Source organism: Mustela erminea, chromosome 2 (assembly GCF_009829155.1).
Source record: "Mustela erminea isolate mMusErm1 chromosome 2, mMusErm1.Pri, whole genome shotgun sequence".
Classification (NCBI taxonomy): domain Eukaryota; kingdom Metazoa; phylum Chordata; class Mammalia; order Carnivora; family Mustelidae; genus Mustela; species Mustela erminea.
In genome coordinates this window covers 46,195,370-46,221,251 of record NC_045615.1, presented here as the reverse complement: position 1 = coordinate 46,221,251, position 25,882 = coordinate 46,195,370, and the positions used below count along the sequence as shown (strand labels likewise).

The following is a 25,882-nucleotide window of genomic DNA, read 5'->3' as shown; positions in this document are numbered from 1 at the left end:
CGGAGAAAGGGGAACCCTCCTACACTGTTGGTGGGAATGCAAGCTGGTGCAACCCCTCTGGCAAACAGCATGGAGGTTCCTCAAAAAGTTGAAAATAGAGCTACCCTATGACCCAGGAATTGTACTACTGGGTATTTACCCTAAAGATACAAACATACAAACGTAGTGATCCGAAGGGGCACGTGCACCCAAATGTTTATAGCAGCAATGTCCATGATAGCCAAACTATGGAAAGAACCTAGATGTCCATCAACAGATGAATCGATAAAGAAGATGTGTTATATATATACAATGGAATACTATACAACCATCAAAAGAAATGAAATCTTGCCATTTGCAACAATGTGGATGGAACTAGAGGGTATTATGCTTAGCAAAGTCAATCAGAGAAAGACAATTACCATATGATCTCTCTGATACAAAGAATTTGAGAGACAGGGCAGGGGGTTATGAGGCGTAGGGAAGAAAAAAATGAAACAGAATAGGATCAGGAGGGACACAAACCATAAGAGACTCTTAATCTCAGGAAACAAACTGAGGGTTGCTGGGGGTGGGACAATAGGGATGGAGGGTTGAGTTACAGGCACTGGGGAAGGTATGTGCTCTGCTGAGTGCTGCGAAATGTCTAAGCCTGATGATTCACAGACCTGTACCCCTGGGGCAAATAATATATTATGTTAATAAAAATAATTTTTTTTAAAAAAGATACTGTTTGTGACAAAAATAAAAGTAGATGATTATCCTCAGCAATCATTTTAGTGTTATGTGTTGATTACCCAAAGGGATCACAGCAATAAAATAGATTTTCTGGATTTAAAAAAACCAAAAACATAAACAAAAAAACAGATGCCTGAGATTTACTTTAAAACTACTTCAGCAAAGAAGAAAAATTAAAAAAAAGACAAAGGATAGATTTCTCAAGTGTAGCAAAATACTGAGAAATGTTAAATATGCAAAAAGGTTAACGTCTGAATAGGGACGTCTGGGTGGCTCAGCTCAGTCGTTAAATGTCTGCCTTCAGCTCATGATCCTAGGGTCCAGGGATGGAGCCCCACCTCAGGCTCCCTGCTTGGCAGGAAGCCTGTTCTCCCTCTCCCACTCCCCCTGCTTTACTTCCTTCTCTTGTTGTCTCTCTTTATCAAATAAATAAATAAATTTTAAAAAGTAATGTCTGAATACTTCTATGAAAAAATGTCTTTAAATTTTTATTTGAAAATCTTCTTTTAAAGTGAAGGAGAGAAAGGAGAGAGTAGGCAAGAACTATGATTAAGTCCATACTAAACTAGATTACCAAGGCCAAACAGAACCAGCATTATTTCTTTATTGCTGCTTCAATGCACAAGATTTCTTTTCCTCCCTGCCTTTAAACTCTCTCTTCTTAACACGAAGTCCTGGATGACCTCAGGCTTCTGGAAGCTTTAATAAGACAGGTTCTCCTTATATCTATGAACATCTTACTTACATTAACATACATAATCCAGCATCTACAACTTTAGCAACAAAAATGGTGGCAGCGAGCATTGCAGTTTATAAAAAAGGCATCGTCTGATGAAGACATCCAAACTTGTTGGTCAAGAGGCGAAATGCAGCTGCACAGTCCCTCACATGTTAAAAGTTATTCTGTGTAGTAATTTAAGAATTTCACAACCCAAACAAACTACTTGCCCCCCAGCATTTCCCGTAGTCTGATTCACAAGATCAGCTATTAACTTCTCCAGGCCTTTGCTTCTTCCTCTCCAGTACACAGAGGCCGATAACCATCTAATCTGACCACTTTACAGGGTTATCAGGAGCTACAGAAAACAAGACTCTGATTCCGAAATAATGTCCTCCAGGCTTCTAGAAACCACAGGAACCTGGAACAAAAATGCTCTTCTTCCTAGCCCTGTTCCACAGATTCTTAAAGAGGCTATTACAGCTCCCAGAAAAAAAGGATTATCATCATTGAAGCCTCCCAGAAAGAAGGAAAAGATTCTTCTGCAAATCAAGGTACCATAAACTTCGGATCCCTATAAAGATGGTGTAATCCAGGGCATCTGGGTGGCTCAGGGGGTTGAAGCCTCTGCCTTCCGCTCAGGTCATGGTCCGGGGGTCCCGGGGTCCTGGGATCAAGCCCCGCATCGTCAGGCTCTCTGCTTGGCGGGGAGCCTGCTTACCTTCCTCTCTCTGCCTGCCCCTATGCCTACTTGTGATCTCTGTCTGTCAAATAAATAAATAAAATCTTTAAAAAAAAAAAATGGTGTAATCCTGAACAGTTTAACTCAATGTCCACTTTATCCTATCACCAGACCAAAGTGTCACCTAAAATAGTCATCATGTCAACTACTTGGACTAGTATCCATTAGAAGGCAGTAAACAGTATTAATCCATTCTCTTCCAGCTCTCAGCATTAGCACAGTTCAGGGCTGAAGGCAAAGAGAAAAACCACATGCAAATGAATCTGAAACTGACCCACCAGCACAGTGAACCGGAACCCAGAATAATCTAAAGAGGACTCTAGGGAGCCTAGGAGGCTCAGTTGGTGAAGTGTCTGCCTTCCGCTGGGGTCATGATCCAGGAGTCCCAGAGTGGAGTTCTGCATTGGGCTCCCCTGCTCACTGCCCCACCACTCCTCAGGGTGTCTGCTCCTGGCTCCTCCTCTCCCTCCCCTCCCCTCTTTCGTGCTTAGTTTCTCTCAAATAAAATCTTCAAAAACAAAAAAATAAAGGTGACTCTAAACATGGCTCTACCTTACAAGAAAGCAATCCCACTTCTGTATCTATCCAAAAGAAATGAAAACATATGTGCAACATTATTCATAAGAGCCAAAAAGTGGCTAAAACCCAAATGTTCATCAATTGGTGAAGAGTAAATAAAACATTGGTACAGTCATACAACGGATTATTTGGCAAACAAAAAAGAATGAAATATTGACACATACTACACAACATGGATGAGTCTTGAAAACTTTATTCTAAGTCAAAGTAGCCAGTCTCACACACGCATACACACACAAACCCGTATTATACGATTGCATTTATAGGTAATGTTCAGAACAGGCAAAACGATTAAGTAGATTAATAGCTGCCTGGGGTTGGGGTAGGAAGCAGGCAGCTGCATCTACTGGGAGTGCAATTCTGAAAATGGACTGTAGAAATGGCTGCACAACTCAGCAAATTTACTAAAAATCATTAAATTGCATACTTAAGATGGCATGTAAATTATACCTCCATAAAGCGTGTTTCTTTGTTTTTGTTTCTTTAATATATAAAGACGATGCTACTTGTAGAAAAGAAAATACCACACAGCAGTGTTTTCTTATACTCTGTGTGTGATTTAGGACAATCCTGCAGCCAGTATTAAATGTGAAATAGACCACAGTAAAACTTTTAACTGTATCCACATGCTCTGCAAATAAACACACTCTGTGTTTTGTTCTTAAAGGTCTGTTTCCTCTATGATTCTTCTTTGTACAAATGCTATTCCTGGAGTAGCTCAGAAACAAAACAATCTCTTCTATCCAAAGAGTAAAGCCTTTTCCCTCAGAATTAAGGAAGCTTCTGACTCCCTTGAAATCCACCATTCTACCATCATCGCCAAAGTGGTGGCATTAATAATTCACTGAGGATTTACATTGCAGGAGGTCCTATGATAAGCACTTTACACACATTCTTCTTTTTATCCCCATTTTTTTTTCTTATCCCCATTTTAACGAGGCTTTAGGAGTTGAGCGATTTGCCCTAGTAACCAACGTGCCACAGATCTAAAAATAGCTATCCCACCGCAGGGTCCCACACTCCCACTTGCCCTATCACAGATGTGATACTAGCTCAACTGGATTTTACTGGAGGAAATTATGCAATATTTCGACAGTTTAGCCTCCCTCCCCCCAAATTTAACCGTCCCTTTGGGAGATAAGTATTTCTGAAAAAGATTTCCTCAGGTCTGGGATAAGCCTGAAGCCAAACTCTTCTAAACCCCTCAAACTGTGGGACTCATCTTCAATACTACTTCTGACAATGTCACAAACTTAATGATTAGGAACCATTTTCTAAAATAAAGGGATGCAGTATGAATTCTATAGAGGAAACATTACCACACTTGTAAATCAGGTCTTAAACGACTTGCTTGGCAAACACAGGAAACCTTCCTGGTTCCCCAGTTCACAATCCAGGTGTGGATTATTTACAATGCCCAGGCCAATCACTGTTCCAGGAAAACACTGCAAACAGCCATTAATCTCTCTAGTAAGCATCTGCAAGTTAGGCCCCTGATTTACTCACACAAAGAAAATCTGTCCATATAATAGGTGTTAATCGGCTTAACACCTTGTAGCTTCCTTCCTAATTGAGGACTCTTCTCAATCAGGAGAGTTAAACATTATTTCAGACTCTCCGGGGGAAGGAAAGCTTCCAACAGTACAGTACTATAATACAACTCAGCACTCACAAAATTCAATCTTTCAAATCTTCCCAAATACTGAAAACCATATCTCAGCAAATTTCCTAAAATATGTATAAAAAGTACCTGCTCTTAATGGCAGAAAACACTAAAAACGTGTCCCACAAATCTGGTGGTAGAGCCTGAAATAAAATTACTTTCATTCTTCTGTTCTATCTTCACGTTTTCCACCCATCACCAAGTAACGTTTTCCCAAAATATATCGCAGTTCTACTCTCTGGCTTCGCTTACCTGGGCCCAGTTTCAGAAGAATGTAATTTAGTAGCCACTTTGTAAAAATTAACTTTAGTTTCAGGATTCCAAGAAGGAAATGAGACATTTCAATCAATAAGTAAGAGTAATAAGGGTAAGAAGGGAAACAGACTGGTGAAATGGCAAGAAGCCATGTTCTCTCAATAAGGAAAAAGAAAAGTAACTAAAAACTCCAGGAAAAATGAAAACACCATGCAAAGATGAAGCAGTTTAAAATGTGGCATGAAGGGGCGCCTGGGTGGCTCAGTGGGTTAAAGCCTCTGCCTTCGGCTCAGGTCATGATCCCAGGGTCCTGGGATCGAGCCCCGCATCGGGCTCTCTGCTCAGCAGGGAGCCTGCTTCCTCCTCTCTCTCTGCCTTCTCTGCCTACCTGTGATCTCCATCTCTCAAATAAATAAATAAAATCTTTAAAAAAAAAAAATTAAAAAAAAAATGTGGCATGAATCTGAACAACTGACTCAGCTAAAGAACTGATCTGTCCTGACCAAAGTGAACCTTCTCTTTCCAGTGGTACCTGTGATAACTTTGAGGCCATATGAAATATGACCCTATATGAAATACTAAATGAAACGCTAAACCCTATTTTGCTTCCTGGTGAAAATAACTAAATAGGGCTATTGATTTTTCAAACTTCTATTATCAATTTAGAGGCAAAGCTCTTAAGGTACAATTATAAAATGAAATGTGCTGTCAGTGTGGACTATTTAAAACTAAAAGCAGAGCTAAGAGTTGGAGGGCGGAAGAGGAAGGAAGAAAGAGTAAGGATGATTATATTATCATACGAGCCTGTGGAAAGTACAAAAGAAAGAAACAAAAATATTTACTACAGACTATATAAAATATACCTAACATAGTAGTTTATTATAAAATACACTGAGATGGGGCACCTGGGTGGCTCAGTGGGTTAATAAAACCTCTGCCTTCTGCTCAGGTCATGATCCCAGGGTCCTGGAATGGAGCCTCCCCGCCCCCACAATTGGCTCTCTGCTCAGCAGGGAGTCTGCTTCCTCCTCTCTCTGCCTGCCTCTCTACTTCTGATCTCTGTCTATCAAATAAATAAATAAAACCTTTAAAAAAAATAAAATACACTGAGATATTTGAAAGTTAAAGATACTTAAATTTATGAAATAGGATAAAAATAACAAACATCACAACTGAACAGAAAACATAAAAAGTATATGATATGATTAAATTTAAATAAAATTTGAAAGCAAACAAAACAAATTCAAGCTGTTAAAGTCAGAATAGTGGCAGCCTTTGAGGGAGTTAGTAGCTGTGAGGGGACAAGAGGAGGCTTCTGGAAAGCTGGTATTGTCACTTGATGGGCTACACAAGTGTGTTCACTTTGTGAAAACGCACTGAACTGTACTAATAATGTCTGCCCTATTCTGTCTGTTATACACCAATAACAATTTTTAGAAAGAACAAAAAGAAAGGGGAGGAAAAGGAAGGTGGGGGTAAATATAAGTGAGGTGAGATTCACTAGTGTCTAACATTGATAAATCTGTAAATCAGAGAATAAGCCTATTATTTATCAGGACTAAAACAAATATTATCTTTACACATGACATTAATATTCTCCCCACGCTTATAACTTGTGATAGCCCTGAGCAAAGTAAGGGCTCACACTCAGACTTTTATTTAGTTTGAACAATTAGAGTCGCATACTCAATACACATCTGTTTCCTTTCAACTAAAAGCTAGCCCTGGACCGGTTCCTCATGAATTTGACGGTTTCTTTTTCTCTGGACTACTGAAAAATTAACCTGTCATGATTAAACATTTAAACAGTGAGCTATTGATATATATTAAAAATTGAGCTCTACTGAGGACTTCCCCTAACTTTATCACTTGTACTGGATATTAAAACTAAAAGGAGCACATCAGGGAGGCCATGAGTTGAAAAAATAAAACTGGTTCTATAACTGCCAGAATGTTACTATAAATGCCATTTACCCTTCCTAATAATTATTAACAATAGCAAACATATGTAAAATAATACAAAATACTTTTTATATTTATTTGTTTTTCTTAAAGACTTCATTTATTTGACAGAGACACACACAGCGAAAGAGGGAACACAAGCAGGGGAGGAGGGGGAGGGAGAAGCAGGCTTCCCACCAAGCAGGGAGCCCAATGTGGGACTCGATCCCAGGACCCTGGGATCATGACCTGAACCGAAGGCAGATGCTTAACGACTGAACAACCCAGGCACCCCAAAATACTTTTTTTTTTTTTTTAATTTATTTGACAGACAGAGATCACAAGTAGGCAGAGAGGCAGGCAGAGAGAGAGGGAGAGAGAGAGGGAAGCAGGCTTCCTGCGGAGCAGAGAGCCCGATGCGGGGCTCGATCCCAGGACCCTGAGATCATGACCCGAGCCGAAGGCAGCAGCCTAAACCACTGAGCCACCCAGGCGCCCCCCAAAATACTTTTTAATCTTGCCACTGATAATAGCTTATTATACTTGATTATGTTACCAGAAATTATATAGGATGTAAATTATATAGAAAGTTACATAGAAATTTTTAAAAAATCATATGCCTACAAAAATCTTACAGTTGAAATTTAAAATTTCTTCATCCTCTTAAAAGTTCACCATTCTGATACTTAGATTCCTTGGCAGGAAGACCCAATTTTAATATGCTATAGACTTCAAGTCTTCCTAATTGATGAAATTCAAAGGAACCCGAGTCAAAATGCCAACATTTTTCTAGAAAAGGCCTAATGATAAAAAAAATTAAAAATTAATTTAAAAAATCAAATAAATAAATAAATTGAAAAGGACTAATGACTTCAGAGGAAACATGGAAATGTAATCAGATGTGAATATAAAAATTCTAAAAATGAAAAGTACTGAAAAGAAGTACCTGAATATTAAGATCTATGGAAATACAGTGAAATAATAGGGCATCATTGCCAGAAGAAACAACCAATGGAACAAAAGAGTCCAACAGAAGACTCAAGAATATGGGGCGCCTGGGTGGCTCAGTCGTTAAGCATCTGCTTTTGGCTCAGGTCATGATCCCAGGGTCCTGAGATCGAGCTTGGCATCTGGCTCCCTGCTTGGCAGGAAGCCTGCTTCTCCCTCCCTGACTCCCCCTGCTACTGTTCCCTCTCTTGCTGTGTCTCTCTCTGTCAAGTAAATAAATAAAATCTTAAAAAAAAAAAAAAAAGACTCAAGAACATGACGGAATTAAGATGCACCACTCAAATTAGTGAAGATAGGTGATTTAATGAATTATATTGAAACAACTGGCTAGACTTTTGCTTTAAAAAAAAAAAAAAATGACTCCTGGGGCACCTGGGTGGCTTAGTTGGCTAAGCATCAGACTTGATTTCAAGCTCAGATCATGTCAGGATCTTGAGATTAAGCCCTGTATTGGGCTCCCCTCTCAACAAGGAATCTGCTTGAGACTCCCTCTCTCCCTCTGCTTCTGCCCCTCCCCCAGCTCACGTGTTCATGCGTGCTCTTTCTCAAATAAATACATCTTTTAAAACATTAAATAAGGGGCGTGTGGGTGGCTCAGTGGGTTAAAGCCTCTGCCTTCAGCTTAGGTCATGATCCCACGGTCCTGGGATCAAGCCCCATACCAGGCTCTCTGCTCAGCAGGGAGCCTGCTTCCCTCTCCTTCTGCCTGCCTCTGTGCCTACCTGTGATCTCTCTGTCAAATAAATAAATAATCTTTAAAAAAATAAAATACATTTGGGGCACCTGGGTGGCTCAGTGGGTTGAGCCGCTGCCTTCGGCTCAGGTCATGATCTCAGGGTCCTGGGATCGAGTCCCGCATCGGGCTGTCTGCTCAGCAGGGAGCCTGCTTCCCTCTCTCTCTCTCTGCCTGCTTCTCCATCTATTTGTGATTTCTCTCTGTCAAATAAATAAATAAAATCTTAAAAAATAAATAAATAAAATAAAATAAAATACAATAAAACAAAACATTAAATAAATTGGGCACCTGGGTGGCTCAGTGGGTTAAGCTTCTGCCTTCAGCTCAGGTCCTGATCTCAGGGTCCTGGGATCAAGCTCAGCATCTGGCTCTGCTCAGCAGGGAGCCTGTTTCCCCCTCTCTCTCTGCCTGTGTCTCTGCCTACTTGTGACCTCTCTCTGTGTATCAAATAAATAAATAAAATATTTTTTAAAAATAGTATGAAATAAAAATAAAAATTAAAAAATTAAAAAAGAGTCCCTAACATCCCTTGAACCTCTCATTTTCCTACTAATACAGAAATTTATAGCACACACTGGACATTAAAATTAATTACAGACAGATCAAAATATTAAAAATCTAAGATCTGGGGAACCTTGGCTGTCTCAGTCAGTATAGCATGTGACTCCTGATCTCAGAGTGTAAGTTCAAGCCCCACATGAAATAGTGAACTTTAAAAATTAATTCATTAAAACTTTTAAAAATCGAGGGGTGCCTGGGCCACTCAGTGGGTTAAAGCCTCTGCCTTCAGCTCAGGTCATGATCCCAGGGTCCTGGGACTGAGCCCTGAATCCGCCCCCCCCCATGGGGCTCTCTGCTCAGCAGGGAGCCTGCTTCTTCCTCTCTCTGCCTCCTCTCTCTCTGCCTGCCTCTCTGCCTACTTGTGATCACTGTCTGTCAAATAAAAAAATAAATAATCTAAAAAAAAATTTTTTTTAAAATGTAAAAGTCTATTATCTCACATGGGTCACAAATGAAGGGAGCCAAGCAGTAAAGTAAATGGTGAGCCCAATAGTGTGGAAACTGTAGCGAACTAGAAAGCATCTGTGCTCGTCTGACCCCCCCCCTTTTTTTTTTTTTTTAAATCAAGTCTTTCTGACAAATACCTGACAAAGAGATGTCTGCAGGAGGGAGCAGGTGGGAATTCTGGAGTTCTGGCTGACCCACAGGCTGAGAAGCTGCACTCGGTGGGCACACCTGAAGCCCACTGGTGACATACCATTTGGTAAGCTCTGAAATGGAAGTCTCTAAGCTCTGGCCTTGAGGAAGAGAGCAGCAGCCCTTCAATGGTATCCGAGCACTGCCATGCAGCAGTGGGAGCCCAGTGTTGTTAAATCTTGTATTTCTGAAGAGAAGATGGAAGTCTAGATGGTTATGTAAAAAACATGGGCAGATCTTTTTTTTTTTTTTTTTTTTTGGAACACTGTGAGGGGCCAAACAAAACCCATCTGGTGACCAGATCTGTCCCAGAGGCCACCGGCTCACAAGTTCTGATTTAAATGCAAAAAATGAAGGCATTCAAGTGCCAGCAGAGATCACATGACGTTATTTGCACAATCTCGGAGCTGGAAAGACCTTTCTCAGCACAATCAAAACCAGAACCCATAAAGGACAAGACATTTAACTGCATAAAAATGTAAAACTTATGTGTAGCCGAACATCACGAACAAGCCTGAAGACAGCTGACAACAGCGTCCCAGAGCTCCAGCAGAACGGGGGCTGCTGCAGCCTGGGTCACATGCCTTCCTCTGTGGGGGAGGACAGTGCCCCACGTCTAACAACAGTACCCCCGGGGCCACCTGGAATAGAGGAAGAGTTTCCTAAATGAGCCAGAAAGGGGAAGTAGGAAAGCATCCACGCAGGACCTTCCAGAATTACAGGCACCATCAACTGTTACTGAAGAAATATTAATTGAGTAAGCTTGAGTCGACATGTCTCATACATTAATATGTTTCTGAATATCTAACAGTAAAAATGAAAATTGATCAGTGACATTAAGAATTCCCTCTGGATAGCAAATGAGTTATTCTTAACAACCGCTTCAGAATGTTAATAGGCTCCCCTCGGCCAACCCTGATCATGTAGATCGAAGAAGGAAGTTAACTGTATATGCACCCTCAGAGGGAGAGATGTGAAAGTAGTACAACGAAACTGACAGCATTCCCTGCTCCAAAGCTCTCAGGAGAAGGTGGATTTCATGAACAGGTGGCTCATTTCTCCAAAGCTGTGTAATTCCGACCAAGATCTTAAACACAGAATCTGATCTACTATAACAGCCATATGTTAAAGACATGAGTTAGGAGGCTCAGAAAGTACTAGACTGAAAGAAAATATGGAGCCAGTCTAGCAGGTTTGGCTTCATGAAGAGAAAACGAAAATTTTACCATATTTTCTTGCACCGTAAAAATGAAAAGGATCAAGCTTATGCTTTCAAAAATACATCATCAACTTGAATATTGTCCTCTCTTTGAATCGTAGATTTCACCGTTACCTGCTGCTGCTGCTCTTGACTCTTTCAGTAAACGCCATTGCTGCCCGTCAGTGCAAAATAACAAGTCTGCTCATCTGAAAGGGAAAAAGCAACCTGTGAATATTAGCCCCTAAGTCGACTCAGAGGTATACATGACTTGCAAGAAAATCTTACTGAAAACAGAATTCAGTGTTCTCACTGGAACGAGAAAGTGGTTCTTCATCCACCCTCAAGTTGCAGGAACAAACTAGTTCCCATATACCAAAGGCCAAACGTACTTTTACTTTTGATGCTGCTACTCAAAGCCCTTTCAGCAAGAAGAAATGTGCACAAGTTTATCATGAGGAGGAAGAAAGGAAGTAACATCCCCCCCTGCGTCTATTCTTGCAGAGTACTATGTTGAGCCCTTTCTAAATGACATTTCATGTAAACATTAAACTTGCAAGGTAGATGCTAATACCCCATATACCAATTAAGTAATTTTACAAATAGGAAAACTGAAACTTGGTTTTAAGAAATTTGCCTGAGGTAACAGGTTGTGTGAGCACCCTCCCTAGAATCAAAAGGTAGAAAGGTAAGAGTATGCAAAGAAATCAGCCAGTTGGTTTTTACATAAGAATACCTAATTTTCTTTTTTTTAAAGATTTTATTTATTTATTTGACAGACAGAGATCACAAGTAGGCAGAGAGACAGGCAGAGAGAGAGGGGGAAGCAGGCTCCCTGCTGAGCATAGAGCCCGATGATGCGGGACCTGGGATCATGACCTGAGCCGAAGGCAGAGGTCTTAACCCACTGAGCCACCCAGGCGCCCTAAGAATACCTAATTTTAAAAAGTGGGCCAAATAAGGGCAAAACTTAAGAATTGACTTTCACTTCTGAAAGGTGCTTAAACTCCAAAGACATTTTTGAGCATTCTCTCAAGAGTACCAGCCAAGGGGCGCCTGGGTGGCTCAGTGGGTTAAAGCCTCTGCCTTCAGCTCAGGTCATGATCCCAGGGTGCTGGGATTGAGCCCCGCATCGGGCTCTCTGCTCAGCAGGGAGCGTGCTTCCCCCTCTCTCTCTCTGCCTACTTATGATCTCTCTGTCAAATAAATATTTTTTTAAAGATTTTATTTATTTATTTGACAGAGATCACAAGCAGGCAGAGAAGCAGGTAGAGAGAGAGAGAGAGGGAAGCAGGCTCCCCGCTGAGCAGAGAGCCCGATGCTGGTCTTGATCCCAGGACCCTGGGATCATGACCTGAGCTGAAGGCAGAGGCTTTAACCCACTGAGCCACCCAGGCGCCCCAATAAATAAAATATTTTTTAAAAAAAGAAAAAGAAAAGAAAAGGTTCTACAACCTGGGCAGACGGCCTAGGTCCTGTCCTGTGTATCTCTAGAAACCACCTTTCTCTCTATGGTTAACACTATCACCAGCTGTTTCCTTTTCCCTTTCTTGTATGTATTTGTAATTTACCGTACTTCTCCTAACTTGCTTTAAATAGTTTCCATTTTTCAACTATCCTTAAAGCCAAGGATCTATTACAAATGATCTTGGTACAGATTTAACAAACTATGTGATACAAACGAAAACACACTGAACTCGTAACAGTTTTAGCCTGCCTCTTATGTTTAAGAGACTAACTGTTACACTTCCCGCTACAGCTGAAACACTGCATATAGTCCAGCTCTACTCTGACACCTGATAAGGTCTTTTATCTCCTCCTCCATGAAATTAAAATTGCTGACCACAGTGTTTCCGGACCAGTAGATATCACTGTCACTCTGTCTCCTCCCGCCAAGAAAGAATGCAACACGGATGCGACAAATATTCTAATTAAACTCCCACCGGTGGAGCTCTAAGTTTTTCAGGGTCAAACATGCTTTGAAGTAGCACACTCCTCCACCCTGCTTATAGTAGCCCTACAGGGGCTTAGGCAAGTTTCCTAAATTCTCCATCTGAAATCCCAATCATTCCCCCCGCCAACCCTGCTACCTCCCACGCCCTTTTCTCTCACTTTCCCTCTCTCCAACACACTTTTACTTCCCTTCTCCCTCTTTCTCTACCCTCCTCCCCCCTTCCCTTTTCCACCATTACTCCACTCCCTCCTCCTTCCCTCTCTCTCCCTTCACCTGTTTTGCGGCTCTCATTTTCTCTCTCTTGACATCTAGGGCTGGTGCCCAATAAAAGTGTGTCATTTCAGCATTATTCTTTGCAACACTGAAGAGGATGGCAGTCTCCCACACAACCCTCCCAATCAAGACGTGCCCTCCCTAGGGCTTGCTGGAGAGCAAGAGGGCATGCAGGAGGTAGTAGGTTGGGTTACGGAGAACATTGACCTTGAGAATGGTCCTGAGTTCTCCTATTTGTTCATTTAAGTCACTAAGCCAGCAAATGTTTCCTGAGCATCTACTCTAAGCCATGTACAGAGAGTAAGGGTAAAGAAAACAGATTTACCATCACTGAGCTTGCCAACTATAGGAGTTTAGCAAAGATGACACATAAGAAAGATACACAGATATTCAATACTAAAAGGTACTATAGAGAAAAATGAAAGTGTAGAGTGCCAGCAAGGAACCAAGGTAAGGTGTTGCAATTTTATATAGGGTGATCAGAGACTCTAACATCTGAGCAAAGACCAAAAGGAAATGAGGGGCAAACCATGCAGAACTGCAGTGAAAGATGGTCCTAGAGCTCCAGGTGATAATGATGCGTCAATGTAAATGCATCATTTGTAACTAATATACCACTTTGCTGGGAGATGTTGGTTATGGGGAGGCTGTGCACAGGGGTGGGGAGGGGGGTACGGGGGAGACAGAGAGGTCTATAGGAAATGTCTGTACCCTCTGTTCAATTTTGCTGAGAACCAAAAAAACACTCTTTAAAAAGTCTATTTTGGGGGCGCCTGAGTGGCTCAGTAGGTTGGATCTCTGCCTTTGGCTCAGGTTGTGATCTCAGGATCCTGGGACTGAGCCCCACGTTGGGCTCTCTGATCAGCAGGGAGCCTGCTTCCCCCACCACCACCACCTGCCTACTGTCTGTCCAATAGACAAATAAACTCTTTTTAAAAAATAAATAAATAAAATAAAAAGTCTATTTTGGGGGCACCTGGGTGGCTCAGTCAATTAAGCAGCTCTTGATTTTGGCTCAGGTCCTGATCTCAGAGTCCTGGGATTGAGCCCCGGCATCAGGCTCCATGCTCAGTGGGGAGTCTGCTTGAGGATACTCTCTCTCCCTCTGCCCCTCCCCCAACTGACATGTGTTCACAGTGACACACACTCAAGGGCTCTTGCTCTCTCTCTCAAATGAATAACTAAATCTTCAAAGTCTATTCTTTTTAACTCTCTTAGAGATGGACAAGTCCAACATTGAAGGGGTCAGCCAAACTTGTGGGTTTCACCACCAGATTCTTGGGTGAGTAGATACAATAAAAAGTGAAAGAAACATTCTCTGAGGGATCCGGTGCCAGGGCACAGCCAGGAACTTGTCTATTCAACTCAAATTCTTTATTCTTTAATTTGCCAGGTGGCAGGTGCTAAGAGGCTGCATCCTCAGATTACTGTTATCTCAATTATGTCTCACTAAAAAAAAACAAAGTCAGCCCATGAAAGACTGTTTAGGTGCTGATATATGAATCACACAGCTGTACAGAGCAGCCATGCAACTCACAAGGTTAGGTTAGGTTGGAATGAAGACCTACTGTAGTCAGGAAGTTATTAACATAAACTACTGCTAAGAAAGGCAATTAGTATATGCTTCAGATGTCTCTTTCAAAGACTCTTTCTCAAAAACATGGTCACAAAACTGGACCATTTCCTTACACCATACACAAAATAGATTCAAAATGGATGAAAGACCTCAATGTGAGACAGGAATCCATCAAAATCTTTAGAGTAGAACATGGGCAGCAACCTCTTCAACCTCAGCCACAGCAACTTCTTCCTAGAAACATCAGCAAAGGCAAGAGAAACAAGGGCAAAAATGAACTATGGAGACTTCATCAAGATCAAAAGCTTTGCACAGCAAAGAAAACAGTCAACAAAACCCAAAGACAACCAAGAGAATAAGAGAAGATATTTGCAAACAACATATCAGATAAAGGGCTAGTATCCAAAATCCACAAAGAATTTATCAAACTCAATAGCCAAAGAACAAATAATCTAATCAAGAAATGGGCAGAAGACATGAACAGACATTTCTCAAAAAAGACATCCAAATGGGGGGCACCTGGGAGGCTTAGTCGCTGGGTGTCTGTCTTCAGCTCAGGTCATGATCCCAGGGTTCTGGGGTCATGCCCCACATCAGGCTCTCTGCTCGGCAGGAAGCCTGCACCATCCTCTCCCATTCCCCCTGCTTGTGTTCTCTCTCTCGCTGTCTCACTCAATCAAATAAATTAATTAAATCTTTTTGAAAAATTAAAAAAAAAAGACATCTAAATGACCAACAGACACATGAAAAGATGCTTAACATCACACAGCATCAGGGAAAAAGAAATCAAAACCACAATGAGATACCACCTCACACCAGTCAGAATGGCTAAATTAACAAGTTAGGAAATGAGAGATGCTGGCGAGGATGCGGAGAAAGGGGAACCCTCCTACACTGTTGGTGGGAATGCAAGCTGGTGCAACCACTCTGGAAAACAGCATGGAGGCTCCTCAACGAGTTGAAAATAGAGCTACCCTACGACCCAGCAACTACACTACTGGACATTTACCCCAAAGATACAAATGTAGTGATCCGAAGGGACACCTGCACCCAAATGTTTATAGCAGCGATGCCCACAATAGCCAAACTATGGAAAGAGCCCAGTTGTCCACTGACAGATGAATGGATAAAGAAGAGGTGGTATGGGCGTCTGGGTGGCTGAGTCGGTTAAGGGGCTGGGCTGCCTTCGGCTCTGGTCATGATCCCAGGGTTCTGGGACTGCATCCCCATCAGGATCCCTAATCAGTGGAGAGTCTGCTTCTCCCTCTTCCTCTGCCTACTACTCTGCCTACTTGTGTTCTCTATCTCTCTAATAAATAAATAAAATCTTAAAAAAAAAAAAGAGGTGTATATATACACAATGGAATATTACGCAGTCATCACAAAAAAAAATGGAGTCTTAGCATTTCCAACGACATGGATGGGTATTATGCTGAGCATAGAGGGTATTATGCTAAGCAAAATAAGTCAGAGACAGGCAATTATCATATGATCTTACTGATATGTGGAATTTAAGAAACAAAACAGAGGATCATAGGGGAAGAGAGGAAAAAATAAAACGAGAGGAAACCAGAGAGGGAAACAAACCACAAGAGACTCTTAATCTTAGGAAACAAACTGAGGGCTGCTGGAGGGGAAGGGGAGTGGAGGGATGGTTAACTGGGTGCTGGACATGAAGGGGGGCATGTGATGTAATGAGCAGTGGGTGTTATACGAGACTGATGAATCACAGACCTGCCCTCTGAAACCAGTAATACATTGTATGTTAAATAACTGAATTTAAATTTTAGAAATGACTTAAAACAAAAATATAGTCACATGTGTACAAGGGATTATGTGCAATAAAATATTATTTAGAGCATTAAGAAAACTGGTACCGACTTAAGACATGCCAACACAAAAATGGCTGAATCAATTATGACACATCATGAGACGCAACAGATCAAAAAAGAATACGTTTATCTAAACAAGGTGTATAACGTACAATGTGAGCCAATTTGCTTAAAAAAATGCTTTTTGTTTATGCACCATACACAAGCAAATGTGCATACATGCGCACACATGTATACACACACATATACCAAACTGTAAATGGTGACTTCTCTGGAAAGGGGCACATCTATTATATATGCTACGAATCCTTTATTATCCGTATAAACACATTTTTCTCTAAATAACAGGGCCTGGGAGGAAAATGGACTGACCTATAAATATTGAAATCAGGTCTTAAGTTTTCACACATTTTTAAATATTATTTCCCTAGATTATAAAGACAAAATGTGATGGGGGGGGAGGTAGACAGTTTAAAATCCTCCCATTTAAAAAAAAAAAAAGGGCAGAGAAAGTACCAACTTGGCTGTACAGCAAAAAAGAGGATGGGTTCAATTAAGACAGGCAATCACTTCTGGCAAATTAAACTCTACCAGCCTCAGTGTTCCCATCCGTAAAATGGAAAGTAGCAAATTTTACAGTATTACTGAAAAGAGTGAATTATACACCCCAGCTAAAATGCCTAGCACACTGACACATCATAGGCACTCAACACATAGCTGCCCTTGGGGCTTGGACAGGGGGAGAGGAATACATAGCTCTTTTAAGTCAGCAACATCTACATTTTATAAAAGTTAAATATGTTTCGTTTAGGAATGTACCCTGCCAGGTCTTCTATAGTCCTTCCAGCCTCTTGCAACAAATTTATTCAGAAGTAAAAATGTCAGAGAGCCTTGGTGGCTCGGTTGTTAACCATGTACCTTCAGCTCGAGTCTTGATGCCACAGTCCTAGCATTGAGACCCTGGTCCAGCTCCCTGCTCAGTGGAAGCTGCTTCTCCCTCACCGTCACTCCCTACCCCTCACATCCCTTTCCCATGTGGTATCTCAAATAAATAAATAAAATCTAAAAAAAAAAAAAAAAAAAAAAAAAAAAAAAGTCATGCATATCAAAGTGCTTTTCTCACCAAAATAGCAGATAAAATAACTCAAGTAAAAAAAATTTTTCCTTCATTTTTTTCTGGTTATTTTCCTGCCAATCAAAGCACATGCTTGGGGAAATTCATATATTCCTTTTCAGTGACAACAGAGATAAGGTCTCAAAGCCCCATGACCATGACCCAGTTGCCAAAGAAGAATATGAGGAAAAGAACCCAGTCCGGATTCTAGAGCGAGAGTGGACTGGTCAATAGTCCCTGTCAAGTCTACTTCCGTTCCCCACACATTCCTCCAGGAGTTAACAGTCGCCTGGTAACAGGCAATGTGTCAGGGGTGAGTCATGGATCATACACTGTTTGCGTCAGCATTCTCCCCCAACTCTGCCCCACGCCGATCATGGCCCCAAACTGAACTGATCACTCACAGTTCCTTTAGCTCTCCAATGACATGTGGCACCCTTAGTTCAGAAATCCATCATGGATTTCCCTGTCTCTTCACCTCAAAATCCTTGTTCAAGAGGACTTTGGTGCTACCCCAAACTCAAGTAAACCTTTCCTATCTTATTTGGTCTCTCATCATTTGGGTCTCTACCCAGTGATACATTCTCAAAGAGGCCTTGCTGAGTACAGTAGCTAATGTAGTACGGTTGTGCCTTCAACCACATCCTTCAGCCAACCACTCTCAATGCTGTTATAATCTACACGGGTTAGGAATGTGTCTAGCTGCAAGTAACAACTTCTTAATAATGGAAATTTATCCTTCCAGAGCAAGTCCAGAAGAAGGTGGCTAGTGGTATAGCGTTAGCTGTTCAACAAGGCCATCAAGAACTCTGGCCCTTCTGCTCCGCCATATTTAGCATGGCATCTTCATGCTTGTCACCTCGTGGTATAAAAAGGTTGCTGCCAGGGTGCCTGGGTAGCTCAGTGGGTTAAGCCACTGCCTTCGGCTCAGGTCATAATCTCAGGGTCCTAGGATCGAGTCCTGCATCGGGCTCTCTGCTCAGCAGGGAGCCTGCTTCCTCCTCTCTCTCTCTCTCTGCCTACTTGTGATCTCTCTCTGTCAAATAAATAAATAAAATCTTTTATTAAAAAAAAAAAGTTGCTGCCATAACCAGGTATCTTACCTACATTTAAGGCTGGAAGAAGATGAGAGGAGAAACGTGTGGCTCTGGCAACCACACCTTTCTCCTTTTGTCGGGAAAGGAAAATCCTTCCCCAAGATGTTGCTTATCAAAAACCAGAGCCGGGGCGCCTGGGTGGCTCAGTGGGGTAAAGCCTCTGCCTTCGGCTCAGGTCATGATCCCAGGGTCCTGGGATCAAGCTCCACATCGGGATCTCTGCTCCGCAGGGAGCCTGCTTCCTCCTCTCTCTCTGCCTGCCTCTCTGCCTACTTGTGATCTGTCTGTTAAATAAATAAATAAATAAATATCTTAAAAAAAAAAAAAAAAAAGAGTCCCATGCTCCTTCGACTGAGCCAGCCAGACACCCCCGGAATCAGTCACATGATTCTATGTAATCATAATGAGGCAGAGAAACACAAAGTACACATGAATATGGGTAGTAAATGTTTCTGCCTCATTCTCCATGGGCTAGTACAACAACACTCCATCCCATTTTAAAATGCAGACCCATGAAAGAAATTCCTCGGAACAAACTCACAGTTAGGGATACTCAGTAAAGCAATTATTTCATCTTGTAAGGTAATATTTACCATTAAAGGCACACATACACACATTGTTCCTTCAGGAATAATAACAGGAAATAACTATGTAGCACGTATTATGCTCTGCTCCACTTACTTGCCAAATTTTAGTACCTTTAATCTACTCAACTACCCAGTAAGGGAGATCTAATTAGGAGTAACAGCCTTATTAACCCTATCTTGTAAGGGAATGGAAGAGTGTTAGAAGTCAGTTCTTCATGCATCCATGGCATTTCTGCATATTGTACAAGCAGAGGCACCAACTGTCTTTGTCCCAAACAATGTTTAAGGAAGTCTGTATAGAGAACAGCGTTAGAAAAAAAGACTGTCTCCTACAGCACAGGGCAGCATGTTTACTGCTCAGTATAAACAAAATAACGTCTTCCCCTCCGGAGCAAAGGGCAGGCATGCTTACTGCCCATTATAAAGGATTAGGATTCCCTTAGCTCAGGATTCCTCTCCTGTAATGCAACCCTTTTTATTTCCAGGTGTCATCTGACTCTCTCCACGTCTCGCTTTGGAAAATGGTGCTTAGGGAACCAGTGTAGGAATATGTTGACACTCTGGCTACAGCTATTATTATGAGCAATAAAGTCATTCCCGTGACCCCATGAAACTGGGGCAGGTTAACTTGTTAGCTTGAAAGTAGGGTAAAATCTCAGAGCCTTCATAGTTTTTTGACAAAAATTTAAGTAATTTGCCTAAGGTGTGACAGCTAGTAGGTGGCACATGCAAGATTCAAGCCCAAGCTGTCTGGTTCAATAATCACGCTTTTAAATTTTTTAATTCTCTGCTATATGGCAGTAGTTCTTGAAGTGTAGTTCCAGAATTAGCATCATCAATATCACTTGTGAACATGTTTCAAATGCAAATTCTTGGGCATTACCCAGACCTACTGAATCAGAAATTTGGGGGGTTTAGGGGATGGCAGAGGAGACGTTATGTTTCGACAAGTCTTCCAGAATATTCTGACAATAAGTTTGAAAACCACTGCTATACTGCATATATTCACTGAATCTGTAAGACTGAAGGAAATAGTATATCCTGATTCACATGGGGATGTGACTGACCTTTCATAACATGAATAGCTATCAAACTCTAAGGGAGGTGGTTCATAAGCCCTTGCATGTCATTTTTTTAGGAAGGTAAGAATCTTCATGTGGTGCAAATAAACACCACATGTCTTTTTAACAGGCCTGCATAATATTTTCCTTTGGAGTCACAAATAGATGTCCAGAATGCTAAATGAAAATACCTGCTTTTTTACTCCCATAATGATCAGAAAGAATTACTTAGCCAAGGGAGAAACACTATTTATATTTTAGAGTCAAGCTGTAATTCTTGAAAAACAGGAAACCACGTATCAACCAAGCCAACACAGTGTACCATAGTGGAAAGGGCACCAGGCTTTGAGTCACAGAGTCAAGTCACTTAACTTCTTCAACTCAATTTCCTGATTTTAAAATGGAAAATGAACTCCAACTTTAGAGCTGCAATTAAGCTTAAATGATACAGTACTTGAAAGCTGCTAGTAAATACCTTCTATGCTATGTGAATGTTAAGTCCACCTTACATGAGTTCTCTTTCTTGATCGTGGTGTTATCACAGTTTCTCCAAAGTTTAGAGTACTGCCTGGCACACAGAAGATGCTCCACACATATGAGGTATTAGGAATGGATATGAAACAGCCTGTTAATGATGTAATTGACTTCTCTGGACTCCACTTGTCACAATAATTCCAGCCTTTTAAAAGGAAAAAGTCACTCGAACAAGAAATCCTTAGTCATGTTTAAAATGGGCCAGCTAATTTAAGAAAATCAGCTGATTTTCTTCCCCTGGAGAACACTACTGAAGGAGTTCTATCCTAAGCATAAGACAGAAACGCCTATTAGCAACCCTGATGGCCTTAGAACCTCAGGATTTCAAGTCTACAGTACTCTCTTGTGCATATATGAACAGTCAGGAATAAAGGATGTGTACCTACAAAGAACTACATATTTCACATTTACTTCTACACTGTGGTAAAGTTTTAATAAATGGATTACAGGGTTTATGAAATCTATTTTAATAAAATCTGAAATTCAAGTCAGCAAATATTAAATAAACTACTACTGTGTATAAAAAAGAGGCAGCTAGAAAACTACAGCCAATTACGTATTGTTTGGAAAGAGAATATATAATTTAATGAGGAAAATATAATCTACAAAACTTTGTAGATTTACATTAATGCAGTTCCTTAATTTGTATTCTCTCTAAATACTTTCTCAATCTCCTGAAAAATTAGTTAATAATCTAGAGTTTTTGAAAAAGGGGAACTTGAAGCTTTTAGCTTCAACAGACATATCTAGGTTAGCAAATGAATTCAAGTTGAAGGTCAGCTTTCAGTACAGGGCTTTAATTGTAAGGATACTATCCCAACTATGTCTTATAATGATCCAAATATTTATAAATAAATTAGCTCTACCTTTTAAAAAGTGAAAGCATCAGTCCATCTTAAGATTTGTAATTTGAATGACCAATTAACTTCATAAATGCTTATGTAAATTCATTTGATGAAAGCACAAATTACAGCTAAGCATAAAACTCCTTTCACTTGCTTCTTAAAAAAATACTAAGAGACATCTGGATGGTGCAGTCGGTTAAGGAACTGACTCTTGGCTTCAGCTCAGGTTGTGATCTCAGGGTTGTGGGATCAAGCTCCATGCTGGCTCCTGGGCTTGTGCCGAGCATGGAATCTGCTTAAAGATTCTCTCTCCCTCTCTCTGTGGCCATCCAGCTTGTGCTTGTGCACACTCTGTCTCTCTCAAATTAATAATTATTTTTTTTAGAATTCCAAAGGAAAACAATATTAATTTTTAGAACTGCAAAGGAAAACAATACTAAAAAACTGCCGGGGCGCCTATGTGGCTCAGTGGGTTAAAGCCTCTGCCTTCAGCTCGGGTCATGATCCCAGGGTCCTGGGATGGAGCCTCCAATGGAATCAGGCTCTCTGCTCCGCAGGGAACCTGCTTCCCCCTCCCTCTCTCTGCCTGCCTCTCTGGCTACTTGTGATCTCTGTCTGTCAAATAAATAAATAAATCTTTTAAAAAACAAAAAAAAAAGTTTGCCCTTTCTAAACTTAATTTTTTTTTAACCCATCTTTTCAACTCAAGGCGATATTACTTCAACGGAACAATCACATGGCTACAGTGACTTGTGGACGTTTTCAGACATGCAACTCATATGTATTGTAATAAGACAGTACTCTTCCAAATTTAATCCAAAATCCAATTAAGAACCTTAGTTAATAAAACAGTAACTTTTAGCTCAACCCACCCCTTCCAAATTCAGTCAAGCCAGATAGGAAACAGAAGAAGCAGCCAGCTTTGATGTAGTCTAACTACTACGTCAAAGTAGTAAGTCTTAACACCCCACAAAAACAATGTCTTCTGGTGGCAAAAAAATGCAGGCATACTCCGCATTTTTTTTTAAAGATTTTATTTATTTATTTGAGAGAGATTTATTGAGAGAGATCACAAGCAGGCAGAGAGGCAGGCAGAGAGAGAGGAGGAAGCAGGCTCCCTGCTGAGCAGAGAGCCCGATGCAGGACTCGATCCCAGGACTCCGAGTTCATGACCTGAGCCGAAGGCAGCGGCTTAACCCGCTGAGCCACCCAGGCGCCCCCATACTCCGCATTTTGCCAGAGAAAGCAATGTTTAAAATTACTGGGCTTTTCTGACCTTAAATTCTCAGTCCCTGCATGACCTTTGTATTCTAATTTGACACACTGTGATTCTTCAAGATTGTGTTTTTTACAGAGTTGAAGAGTTAAGCAAATCACAAATGCCAAAGCCACTACAGAAATCTGATTGCTACAGAGAATGTATAAGACATGTTAACTCTGGTAAGTAACAGTTCATTTTCTTTCTGCAGGTGGAAAGCCTGCAAATTCCACACCTCTAGTCTCATTACTCCTGTAAGTTTTATCTAGAAAATGAAAAGAAAGGGGGAGATTCCCAGTATCTACACTCATTTTTTATTATTATTTAAGAAGGTTCCATAACCAGCGTGGAGCCCAATGAGGGGCTTGATCTCATGACACTGAGATCAAGGCCTGAGCTGAGATCAAAAGTTGGACTCCTTCACTGAGCTACTAGGCGCACCTAAACTCCTTTCTTTCTTTCTTTCTTTTTAATTAATTTATTTATTTGACAGACAGAGATCACAAGTAGGCAGAGAAGCAGGCAGAGAGAGAAGGAAGGGAAGCAGGCTCCCTGCTGGGCAAAGAGCCCAGTCAGATCCCGGGCTGATCCCAGAATGCTGGGATCATGACCTGAGCTGAAGGCAGAGGCTTTAACACACTGAGCCACCCAGGTGCCCCTAAGCTCATTTTTTTCAAAGCCTTGTGTCCTAGTCTTCAATGTCTTAAACATCCCAAGTCCTTTTGGGGGTTCCCTCTCTCCTAAATCAGCTAAATTCAAATTAATCCTTCTAGTTTTACACAATAAGTACTACAAGTTACTCTTTTCCTTTCTCTCCTAGTTTCCCTTAATTCTCTTGGGTCATTACCCTTTAGTACTCTCCATGCCTTTTCTGCATCTTTATCTTCAAATACAGTATTTTCTAACACTGGCAAGGGGCAACACCTTTAAATTAAAGCAGGAGAACCATCCAGAATTTTCAACTCTCCTATGAATTTATTTCCAGAATATCCACTCAAGGAATCCTTTCCACTAAAGATGAAAGGCAAGCTAAGGAAATACATTAGACAGAGGAAGTAAACACTGAAACAGGGCCATGCCTAGGTATGCTCAAGTCTCTGAAGAGAACTAGATTCATAGTCCAAAGGTCTTTTTCTTTTACGGGCCTTCTATCTCCACCCGGAGCCTGACTGACGCACAGAGCTCCGGGAGAGGTATCCCACCTCTGCCTACCTCCTACGAAATGTGCCAGACTTGCTCTGAAATAATCTTGCACAAACAAAATTCCCACACTTTTCAGGGCGCTCCCTTGTCTGATGTTTCTGGGTCTCAATTTCTGAGTTTTCACTTTGCAACTGTCCCAGGGAACTGGGTCTTCGCCTTAATTACGGTTTCGCCTTTAAAGTTTTAAATCTGTCTGGTTCCTCGATGATATGTCATTCCCGGCCCCCAGCCCTCAACGTGCACCGACAGGGTTAAAAAAGCCCGATCCCACACTTTAAAAAAACAGCAAAACATGGTCTGCAAGCGCCCCCTCTCCCTCGTACCTCCCCTCCCCGCAAGAGAGGCTGGCTCCCGGATGAAACGGACACATCTCCACCTCCAAAGCCAAAGGTCTTCCTGGCACAATCTGCATAACAATATTGGGGTGTAAGTGAGTGCAGAAACTCCTGGAAGTCCAACCTACTAAGAAAGTATCGAGACCTTCAAAGGTCCCTTGCAAATTCATTAATGTAACTACCATTACGTTAAGATGGGTACGATTTACACAACTCTCCAATTCCTCTCCCTTTTTAATTCGACGACCCTGGTGTTTGCAACGTCGGGGGGCTCGAATGCAGCAGTCACAGGAGGATCAGACACCGGCGTGAAAAATTATCAAGAGAAATTAACCAGTTCCACGTTCTGCAGATGCCGTCCCCCTGCGCCCCAGGGGCAAATCGCAGAAGGTGCCTTCAACTTTCCCCCTTCGCTCTCTCGAAGCTGCGGACCACCGAACACGCGCCTTCCTCTCAATCACAATTAGATCGGACGGGATCCAGTAATTCTCCCAACCACACGCAAAGAGAAGGCTGACAATGACGGGGGGGATGGGGAACTCGGAATGGACGAGAGAAAAGCCCCGCTTTTACTCCCCGAGAAACTTCTGGGACACTTCTATTACGCAACCCAGAGACTAGGTTCCAAAACAGAACATCCTTCCGCAAGACGCGGGGCGCACCGGGAGACGTCGGATTTGGGAGAGTGGGGAAGGAAAATGGGTCTCTTCCTGTGTTTCCCACCGCTCCACCCCCAGTTCTTCCAGACGCTACCTGCCCCAGACTTGCAAGGGTGATGCGAGCACCGCGTCTCCTTCGCCCGTTCCCACCGGAAAAGTGGAAACGCCAGCTACTTGAGTCAGCGTGCTGGGAAGCAGGCAGCGAGGCGGGGAGAGCCTGGGCTTCCCAGAAGTCAGCGGCTGCGGCGTTCCCGACGAGGCTGACCCCCAGCCCGGGGGCGTACAGGGGCTCCGCTTACCTTCCTGACCTTTGCTCCTCCAGTCTCAAGTCGTGCGCCCTCGCCACCTCCGCTCTCCCCTGACCTGTTGCGGTGGGGAAAGGGCGCGGGTGCGGAAAGCGAAGAGGAAAGCGTCCTCCCGCAAGTCAGAGGCGGCTCGCACCAGTCTCGGCTCGCGAGCCGCGGAAGCGAAAATGCAGCTGCGCCCGCGACGCGCGCAGGCGGCAGCCGAGTGCGCAGGGGCCGCGCGCTAGTCCGCTTGCTGGCCCACGAGCTCCGCGCGCCCGCAGAGCCTGAACGCCCCGGAGGCAAGGCCACGCCCTCCTCGGGTGGCCCCGCCCCCGGCCTGGCCCGCCCCCACCCTGCAGCCGGGCGCTAGGCAGATCAGCCTGGCCCACGCCCTCTAGCTGGCGCCACCCAAATGGCTAGGAACGTCGCCACTCTCCTCGGGAAACCGGTGGGAGGATCCAGGGGGAGCGGCAGCGGAGGATGGAATACTGCAGTGACCGCACCGGCAGCGTG

General features: G+C 42.3%; 1 protein-coding gene across 3 annotated transcripts in view; it reads right to left on the bottom strand.

The window, feature by feature from the left end:
* The window catches only part of AFF1 (AF4/FMR2 family member 1), a 203,703-nt gene extending 178,021 nt beyond the window's left edge, over window positions 1-25,682 (bottom strand). For all 3 annotated transcript variants that reach the window (XM_032332809.1, XM_032332810.1, XM_032332812.1), the window contains exons 1-2: window positions 25,382-25,682; window positions 10,890-10,963 (exon numbers count right to left, since the gene is read on the bottom strand). In XM_032332809.1, coding sequence (XP_032188700.1) covers window positions 10,890-10,927 — 38 coding nt within the window. In that variant the 5' untranslated portion in view covers window positions 10,928-10,963; window positions 25,382-25,682. The remainder of the gene's footprint in view (window positions 1-10,889; window positions 10,964-25,381) is intronic.
* Window positions 25,683-25,882: the final 200 nt, after the last annotated feature.